We start from the raw sequence: 10038 nt of genomic DNA, 5'->3' as shown, positions 1-10038 counted from the left end.
GCATATGTATGGTTGTCGTTTTGCAAACACACACAGAGAGAGAGTGAGAGGTTGTGACCTACATTTATTTTATTTTATTTTTTTTTTTCTTTTGATTTGTTTCTTCTTATGGAGCGATAATGGGTTTTGACAAGTTATCCCGGCAGAGGCGGTACATTCGTTTAGGAAAAAATTCAATTTCTCTTATTTTCATTTTTGATTTGTATTTGATGTACGCACACGGCGACAAATTGTTGTGATGAAATAGAGAGACCAGAAATTGAGAAATGAAATCAAATGTAGAACGGAAGGATGAGGAAGAGGATAAAAAAAAGGGAAAACTATTGGGTGCCAAGTCACGGTTCCATGACGGTCGCCTTTTTTTTTCGCTGCCCCGCATGTCCTGAATTCCCTTTTTTTTTTCTTTTTCCTTCTTTCGTTTATATCGTATGAAAAACACACACAAAGTTATCGTGTTGTTTCCAACCAAACGTCGACTTGCGTGAAAAGGTTGAACGAACGTAGACGAGAGGCCGTGATCGTCCATGATGGATGGCACGAGGAAAAACTGCCAATTTATTATTTATTTTTGTTTGTTTTGTTTTGTTTTGTTTAAATTCATCCTTTACTTGTAAAGCAGGGATGACAGCATGGAAAACTTGTTTCCTGACAATGAGGATGCAACGAAAGCGACATCGTCAAAAAAAATTGTGTTTTCATGGCGATGTATTTAAATTTCTCTTGAGGCATTAACCGGAATTTAAATCATTGTTTCTCTCTCTCTTTATATTGTTTGCGGATAGGGGGAGGAGAGGGAAGGCTTCGTGAAGCAACTGTTGCCTCAAATGTGTTTCGTTGCAAAGGAAACATGGCGGGCAAGGCCAATGAATCGTTAAAGAATTTCACATCGATGGAATTTCCCTATTTTCTTCTTCTTATTATTATTACAAAAGGGATGGTGGTTTCCAAAGTGTACGCTTTTCGAATTGACAATGACGTCTGCGTGTGCAAGTGTCCCCTCTGAAAGGAGAAGGGAGAAGGGGAAAAAAAAAGGAAAAAGTACATCAAGGCAGGCCGATGTTCATGGAAGGCCATTGATCGAACCTTTTTGCTTGCGTCATTGGGAGGGAGACGGGCGTCTTGGTCGCGCGTCATCCGCAACTCCTCGTCCCACCCTCAAACCACCCTTCAACCTTTTCCTTTTTTTTTTTTTTTAATATTTATTTTTATATATACACACCTTAACCTGCATAGGCATTACTGGCCATCCAATCCAAATAGTTCCGTCACGTAGATATGTATCCCTTTTCTTTTAATTATTTCTTTCTTTTTGATTATCTCGTTCCTCTGTTGGAAGAGGCGGCAGTTGGGCATAGACGAAGATCCTCGTCTTTGATTTCAATTTACTTCCCGTCTTTCTTGCGTCTTCTTCTGGCTCTTTTTTATTTTAAATGTTGAGTCTCGATGTTTCCGCTTCTGTGTGTAACCTCCTCACTCCTGTCTCGGGGGTTTGCGCTAGACGTTTTTTTGTTGGGGGGAAGAGCATTTAGGAAAAGAAAAAAAAGGAGGAAGAAGTGAAACGCGAGATGATGAAGATCTCGACAAACTTTCATCATCGCGTCCTATTGATTTTGGGTGATTCACGGAAATAAAAGGCGGGAAGAAAAGGAAAAATATATATTTAAAAAATGGAAGAAAAACATAGTGACAGCCTTTTCTTGTTGTGTCTGAAACTTCCAGTTCAATGATTGCACACTCCCGTCCAATGGCAACACACGTGGGGAGTTTCAATCTCGTCGTGGAATTTTCCATTTTATTTTATTTTTCTATTTCATTTCTTTATTTTCTGAAAAGAAAGAAGAAGAATTGAAATAGAAGATACACAAAGGGCTCGATTTTCTCGCTTTGCTTCCGGCTCTTCCGCATCGTCTCCGTAAAGGTCTGTAATGCAGTAGCCGTGTGTAAAGAAGAGAAGAAAAGAAAAAGAGTCGGACGCGGGCAACGGGCAGCTTGTGTACGTCATTGACGACGCGCAACGGGACCCAACGTCCCTTTAATATCTCCGTTTTCATCTGAAGCTCAATCGATCGCTCTATTTTGACAACGTCCCCTCTTCCATTCGTCATTGCCCTTTTTTTTTTTGTTGTTTTGTTTTGGGTTTAGTCGCAAGTAACGAGTCGGAAATGGCCGGGGAAACAGGAAGACGTTCCAGGGCTGAGATTTAGCACAGTGCGAAAGTGTTGCGTCTTTTTTATCTAAAATTTATTTGATAATCCATGTGTCTTGTCGATGGCCTATAATTGATGCTCTTTAACCGGTACCGTCAAACGGGAAAAAAAAACGGATTTCGTAACAATCCACCATTTTAACGGAATTTTTAAAAAAAAGAAAGAAGAGAGTGAGAGAAGAAAACAAGTTGATTATCCCCTGCCTTTGACGTTGGCTTGACGTCTGGGAAGGGGAAAAAAAGGGCGAGAGCAACAGCCACGGTCTCTATAGCAACGGCTATTGCACGCCGAGTGTTCTTGTTCCTTGACGGACGGACGCGGGGAAGGAGGGAAGATTCGGTTCTGCGCAAATGGATCGCGTCATTGATGAGCTTTGTGTCATGACGTCAAACGGAGGGCCAGGATCGATGGCACGGATTGACTGAATCGAATGCCCTACACACACGCACGTACACATAAAAGGCAAAAATAAAATACGTTAAAAAAAAAAGAAAAAAAAGTGGGACTATGTAAGTTAAGGGGAGGGGGGTGGACGGGAAGAAAGGGAAAGTTGGTAGACAAGAAAGAAAAGAAATAAAAAAAAAACGAACGTGAATTGCTGTGTGTACTGGTGCGTGCACACAGGTGGGTTGCGAGCAGACCTGAATATCATTTAGGTCGGGGCTGTGCGGTTCTGGTTTTCAATTTTTCTAGCTGATAAATAAAAAATAAAAAATACATTCGCTAGGGAAACTTCCAAATGCCAAAATGAGGGAAGAAATAAATTTCAATGTTTTTATTCACGCGTTCTCTTTTTTTCGATAATAATGACTTCAGTAGCCTTGGTCGGACATCACAGGGCGGAGGTGCGAAACTTTGTTATTTTTTTTCGCAAAAAAAAATAATAATAATAATAAAAAATAGGTCGCGAAATAAGAAAAAGAGAAATGGGAAAGAAAAAAGTACAAGGTCGTCAAAGTAGTGGGCAGACACATTTCCATCGCAAATTGCATACGCTCACTCTCTCTCTTCTTTGTCTGGTTTGTTGTAAAAAAAAAAACTCACTTTCTCTTGTCCTGCTAACCTACTTGCCACCACCGCCCCTTTTGTGTGTGTGTGTGGCTTGAGCTACTTGCTCCTGAATTCATACTCGATATCGTCTACACACGATTTCCAGTAGCTTTCGTCCTTCCACCATCTTCTCCTCTTATAAATTACACCGTTACGATGTTGCCACTAGTGGGACGCAGGGGGTTCGTTATTGCCACCTCTGGATGTTGTATGACGCCATTTAATTTTTTTTTAAATTCTTTATTGGTAATTCTAGTGGCACAGAGTATGTGGTAATCCGACGTGTGGACTCGATTCGATCCAGCAAGCAACTCCTGTCTCTTATTCTAACCTCCTTTTTTGAGGATTCTGTTTGCTCTGGTTTTTACTTCGGGGCCGTGTCTAGTTTTGGGACGAGCAATATTGTTTTTCAGTTTGGGATCAATTGACCTGAAATAGTGGCGTATGGAGAGAGAGGTCCTTCATCTCTCCGACGAATTATTGATACGGGTACCTGCATACATTGAATAGGACAAATGTAATAAGCCTATGTCTGAATGCTGGGTATAGTGGAACGGACGGCAGACACATAAAGGTGTTCGAAAACGATACCGTTGACATTTCGAGGAGGCGTACATCGAATCGGGGTCGAATCTTCAATTGACGTCTAGTTTGATAATAGCAAAACAAAAGAAGAGAGATGACAAAACTTGAGGAAAATGCGGGACCCACGCGCTTCTTGCACCTAATCATTTTGAAATTGCTGTTACCATTCAGACAATCACGCGCTTTTTTTTTTTTCGCCAAAATCTTTGGATATGCACCGCTTGACTGGCTGGTACGCCGTGAATGTGCAATCAACGAGAATTCACGCAGACAAGCAGTTGAGAAATAAAATAAAAAAACGATTGAGGCCAAGGACTTTGTCGGCTCACGATTTCGCTTGGCCGTGCACATTTTTCTTTTTGTACTTGTGTTTGCCTTTCGGGAATGTCGAAGAGTGAAAGTGTGCCACAACCATCACGCAACAGACTGGAGACGTGATCATAAAAAAAAAAAAACCACAACTTTTTGTTTCGTATATTGGCTCATCATCCATGGTCATTTGCCATTCATTTTTCAATTGCGTCTTCTTCAACGGAGAGGGGGTTTCTCTTCTTCTATCCTCCAAACGTGTTTTTCTTTTCTTTTTTTGCGAGATGACTCAATGGAAAGAAGGAAAACGAGGCAAAGCAACGTGACGAAAAGTTCAACTCGTTCGGCGCGTTGCTCGTCCACGTTTTTAATCTTCAGTCTGGCCAATGGCTATTTGATTGGCCCAAATCCATTTTTGAAAAAAACTCGATGGCTTCTTTTGCTCCGTTAAGTTTTTTCTTTCTAAGGATGGGTCGATAACTGTATAGTTTGTACCCTGTGTGTGTGTGTGTGTGTGGGGTATTGAAGAAACGAGTGACGGGAAACCAAAAAGCTCAGCGTGAAGCCGAAGGACTGACACATGGACGGAAATAGAAATTAGAAATAGTTTCGTTTGACTTCGGATTTGGCCAAACACACACACACACACACACACACAAAATGAAGAACGTTCGTGTCCCATGTTTTTGTTTTTTTGCTCTTTTGGAATGAAAAGAAGAAAGAAGGAAAAAGGTTTACGATTGTGATTTACGAGGCCATTTAAAAAATATACTCACATGTCACATGTGGAAGTGCATGTGTGAGTTGCCCCCCCTCGACACGCACACTAGTTAATTATATCTATATAAACACACATCTCTCTTTTGCCAGATAGAGGGACTTAGAGCGCCAGTGACATTCTTCCGTGTATCGATAGCTTGGCATGCAAAGAATGGCCAACATGATTCATGAACGGCCATTTGATTTCTTTTTGTTTTGTTTTATTTTTTAAATAGTTGATACGGCAGTGGATGGCGGCCGCCACGGTGTCGCTGGGCCGGCGGGTCGGTTGGTGTTGCAAGCGAGCCGCAATAACGGCTACAGCACGGAGACGGGCACGCCAACCACGACGGCCGGTGGCAGCGTTCAATCGTCGGCCGTTGCTCGCCAACTTCATCAACTTCAGCAACAACCTCCCACATCGACGGCCACCACTTCTGCCGCCACGACGGAACCTCCCAGGACTTTGCTGCGTGGCATCCTCAGCCAACAACCGGGCGCTTCTGGTTTGGCCAGCAATAACAGTAACGCAACGGCTAACAACAACAACAGCAGTGCCAGTGCCAGTGCCAGTGCCGTTTTGGGTCTGGTCAATCTGCACAGCATCCTTCAGCCGGGTCATCCGGCTCTGCGTCCGGCTGGACCTGCCGACCACCAACAGCAACCGGCCGCCTACCAACAACACCACCACCACCACCTAAACCTTCACCAGCAACAACAACTTCTTCGCCATCCGTCGTTGGTGGCAGGACATCATCCGCACGTCAAACCCGGTAACATGTTGCAAATGATTATCATTTTCTCTTCCGTTTCCTTCCTTCCGTTTTGTTTTGTTTGTTTTTTTGTTTTTTTTTTTGCTTTTCTGGCTGATGAAATTTGGGAAATAGAAGAATGTAGTGGGGGGGGGGATGTGTGCTGGCACGAGCGAAAGAGAAAGAGAGAGAGAGAGAGAGAGATAAGAGTGATGGAAATGACAAACTGACTGTTGGCCCACCTACGAAGGGAAGGAAACCGTCGGTTAGACTCGACTAATTGGCCACCCCTGCAGCTGAGGAGGGTTGCGACGTGATGATATCAACTGACCCGTCCATCGCCTATTTTGGGGCTGCTCTTTGATGTTGCACACGTCGTAGGGGCAGGAAAAGGACGGGAGGTTGTTGTCGGTCACACATGAGGTCAACTCTTTGACAAACAAGGGGTCACCGCCCCTAGTCAGTTACTTTCTCAGTTTTTAGTTCCTCTCCAAAAAAACATTTTCTTCTTCATTTTTTTTTTTGTTTTTGTTTTAATTGATTTTCTCTTTCGCTCACACCACTTCTCCATGAAAAAAAAAATAAGGGACGAGTGGGAAGTCACTTTGCCCGTCCGAAATTAGACACAAACACACTCACATACGGACGTATACACACACACACACAGGGGCGGGCTATGTAAAAAAAAAATAAATAAAAAATAAAAGATTGTTTGTTCTGACAAATTCTCTCCCACTATAGCCCACCTACTATCCCCCCTCTCTCTCTCTTTTGGAAACTGTGCGGTATGAAAGAGAAACGGGCGAAAGGTGATTCATGGGCCAGCTGAGCAATGATGAGTTACTATGTCTGCATCCTTCCTTTTTTTTTTTTTTTTTATTTATTTATTTTTTTATTTTTTTTTGTTGACTCTGGGGAAATTGACAGGAAATAGCCGGCACAACTTGCCAAGTTCAATGTGTTTTGTTTTTTTTTTGTTTTTTTTACTTCCCCACATTTTTTGCCAGACCAATTTCATTTTGTTTAGACTTTTGGTTGGACAACAACATTAACTGACGTCCTTTCTTGCCTTTTTTTTTTTCTTTTTCCGAACGTGTGTCTTTTGTTGTTGCTCTACTTTGAAACCCGTGACACATTCACATGTAGGATCGTTACCGCCTTCACCAGCCGACAGCGGTGTCTCTGACGTGGATAGCAGCAGCGGCCACACCAGTAACGACGAGTTAAAATCACGACTGCAATCATCAGGTAAAAAAACAAAACAAAACGTCGACTTGTCCTCTAGTATTCAATTTCATAGCACATAATGAACAACAGTTAACACCGTAAGAAACAAAGGCAAAATGGTTCCCCTCTCAGTTGCAAACCTGTTGCGAATGGGCGTTGACATTATAGGCATTTCTTTTATTCATTTTCTTATGTCATTTTTTTTTCTTCTTTCTAAAACTATTTAACAAATGGAAATCATTTCTAAAAGAAGAAAACAAAATTTTTTTGTTTTTTGTTTTTTGTTTTTTGGGGGGTGGGGTTTTGTGTAACAAAGGTGGTGGTTATGGCAACGAAGATGACCTGGTTGATAGCCAAAGTCCATCGCCAATCACCTCTTCTTCCCTCTCTTCCTCCTCTTCCTCTTCTTCTTCTTCTTCTTCTTCCTCCTCCTCCTCTTCTTCTTCGAGTAACTGCAGTAATGGTGGTGGTCCTGGCCAGCGATTCATCCCGCAGCCGCTCTTCTCTTACGAACGCTTCTCTGTCCTTCATCAGCAACGTTCTCTTTACGGTAAATTTTTGTTTGTTGCAATTTTCATTTTTTTTTTTGTTTTTGTTTTCTTTTTTCTTTGATCTCCCAATGAAAAAATCTTTTACGTTTTAACACCTTCCCTTACCGAAAGAGAAAAACATCAGCTGATTCCTTACATTTTTATTGATGGGGGGGATTTTGCTTTTCTACAAGTTTCCTGTTTTTTTTTGTTTTTTTTTTTCTGCCTTCTTGTCGAGTAGAGAGAGGGGGGGGGGCTATATGTCGGATGAACTAACCACCCCGGAAAAAAAAAAATAGGGGAGGAAAAGTCCTTTATACTAAACCGTCAACCTGTTTGCCGGTTGAGGGGGTGTCTCTTTTTCCCACGTTCTTTCTCTTCTCGAGTCCTTTTAAGTTTGCCCCTTTTCGCTAGTTTACCCCCCTCCTGTTTGCCTGTCCATTTTTCTACGAGCTCCTTCATCAAGTGGTGTAAAAAAAAAAGAGGAAAGAAAGAAAGAAGTCTTGGGGGAGATGTAGCACAATAACAAATAGTCTGCCTTTCGTAACGAAAGGCAACATAAACGGCTCAGCGAGTTCCCTCTTCCAAGGTCGCTTCCTCCGCCGAATGTTTAGAGGAGTTAAGCGGCAGTAGCAAGTCGACTTGTTGTCCCAATGTTTTCCATACATGAGAACATCAGAAGAAGAACCCAAATGCTTTAGGGGGGAGGGGGAGGGGAGGACATCAATGTTGTCTTTTTTTCTTGTCTTGCTTCCTTTTCCTTTCTCTGTGTGTGTGTGTTTTTTTCTTTTTTAAATTCATCTTATTGACTTGTTCACACCATATTTCCAGCTGGTTAGGAAAGAAGGAGAGGGGGGAGGGATAGGCTTTTCGAGCGGCTTCAGGAAATGTTTAGGTCTGTTATTGGTTTTCGGTAAATTGTTAGAACGGGGGGGAAAGAGGGTGAAAAGAAAAGGAAAAAATTGTTTATTAAGAAAGAAGAAGAAGAAGAAGAAAAAAATGATCCAACAACAACGTGGTCGTTTTCTTCCGTTTCCCGTTACACCGAAGAGTGCCGGATGGGTAGACCCGGAGCAAACGGAAACAATACAAGATGGTTGCGCATCGTTTAACGGCAGCGTCGCGACGCATTTCCCTTTTTTTTTTTTTCTTGCTTGTTAAGATGCGACTTAAGTTCATTATCAGCTCTTTGTCTTCGATGAGATCGTTTTACCAAAGGAATAAAGAAACTGATGTTCTTTGCTCTTATCCCCCCACCCCGAGTTTGTCAGCACCCGATGACTTTCATTCATTCCCTTTCTTTTCTTTTTTTTCTTTTTTCGTTATCTCGTAAAAGAGAGAATAGAAATAGATTGAAGTGACTAAGTGATTGTGAAGCTTATCACTTGTTGTATTCCTCTCCGTCCCTGCCGGAATCTCCTTAGCAGCCAATCGGATAAAGCCATCGATTAGGCGATGGCAAGAGGGACAAAAAGGAGCATTAACTCGCATTCAAAGTGGATGTAAAATGGCAGCAAACAAACACACACACACACATAATGCGAATTTAAATAATAGGAAATATACTCGTATGTCTTCTGCTCGGTTAACTCTCACCGGATATCAAGTAATGAAGACTCGTCTCACTTTCTCTCGGCTCGTGCGTCTTCCTGTAATTTGCCTGCGTGAAAGTTTCAACAACACATCCGCCGACACCTGCACACACAATTTTTCCGACACAACCCACCCCCCCAAAAAGAAAAAGAGAAGAAGAAGAAGACGAAGATTAAGTTTCTTCTTTTAAAAGGAAAAATGAGAGAAGGCGAACCGATGGATGCGTTTGGCGTGCAATCAAAAATGATCCGCCCTTCTTTTTCTTTTTTTTTCTGCCCGTGTGCGTTGTCGAAATTGACGTTGGGATGAAGAAGGTTACGTTTCGGGTTAACTTTCTCTCTTGCCTCCCCCCCTTCCTTTCTCTCTTTACGTAGCACGAGCGTGTGCAAATCGGGAGAAAAAGTTCAGTCACGCTGCATTGGGTCGCATGTCTTCGTCCCGCAGGTCCGTTTTAAGAAAACCGCCAATCCTGTCTAGAAAAAAAATTAAAAAAAAAAAAGAAGAATTAGAGAAGAGGGGCTTATAAACTTTCAATCAGGGCGAGGGTTGGAGGTGGTGCTGGTTTGAAACGAGGAGCGCGAACAGACGGACAGAAAAGGAAGTAGAAGATCGATATTTGCAGGGCCCATAAATTGTTGCGGTGACGTCAGACGTGCATCAGAATTGCTCCCTCCTTCCACCTCAATTGCAGTTCACGGTGGGAGGCATTGACGTCAGACGAGGAGGATTCCTCCTCCTCCCCCGATCCCTCCATTTCCCGACTGGCGTCGATGTCGTGGCTAGTCGATGGTGTACCGAAAAGCGGAGAGACGATCGATGAATGACTCCGACATTTAAACTGCTCAAACGAAAATGGAATTTTTCATTTTACTTTATTTTATTTTATTTTTTTAAAGAACCAATCAACCCTCGAGCGATAGACAAGTAAAAAAAAAAAAAAGAAATTGATGTGATATCAAAAAATCATTTGGTATTAATCGCTTTCAAGTCTGATTACGAAAGGCACGAAAACTGTTCATTTTCTAG

General features: G+C 42.2%; 1 protein-coding gene across 7 annotated transcripts in view; it reads left to right on the top strand.

The window, feature by feature from the left end:
• Positions 1-10038, top strand: part of LOC116924235 (ecdysone-induced protein 74EF) — a 58835-nt gene that overhangs the window by 42179 nt on the left and 6618 nt on the right. For 4 of the 7 annotated variants that reach the window (XM_045175132.1, XM_045175131.1, XM_045175133.1 and 1 more), the window contains 3 exons: positions 5147-5683; positions 6809-6910; positions 7206-7439. In XM_045175132.1, coding sequence (XP_045031067.1) covers positions 5147-5683; positions 6809-6910; positions 7206-7439 — 873 coding nt within the window. The remainder of the gene's footprint in view (positions 1-5146; positions 5684-6808; positions 6911-7205; positions 7440-10038) is intronic. The other 3 variants (XM_045175135.1, XM_045175136.1, XM_032930742.2) reach the window with 1 other exon arrangement.

Source organism: Daphnia magna, linkage group LG6 (assembly GCF_020631705.1).
Source record: "Daphnia magna isolate NIES linkage group LG6, ASM2063170v1.1, whole genome shotgun sequence".
NCBI lineage: Eukaryota > Metazoa > Arthropoda > Branchiopoda > Diplostraca > Daphniidae > Daphnia > Daphnia magna.
Note: the sequence above shows the minus strand (reverse complement) of the source record. Positions and strands in the feature narration are given on the sequence as shown.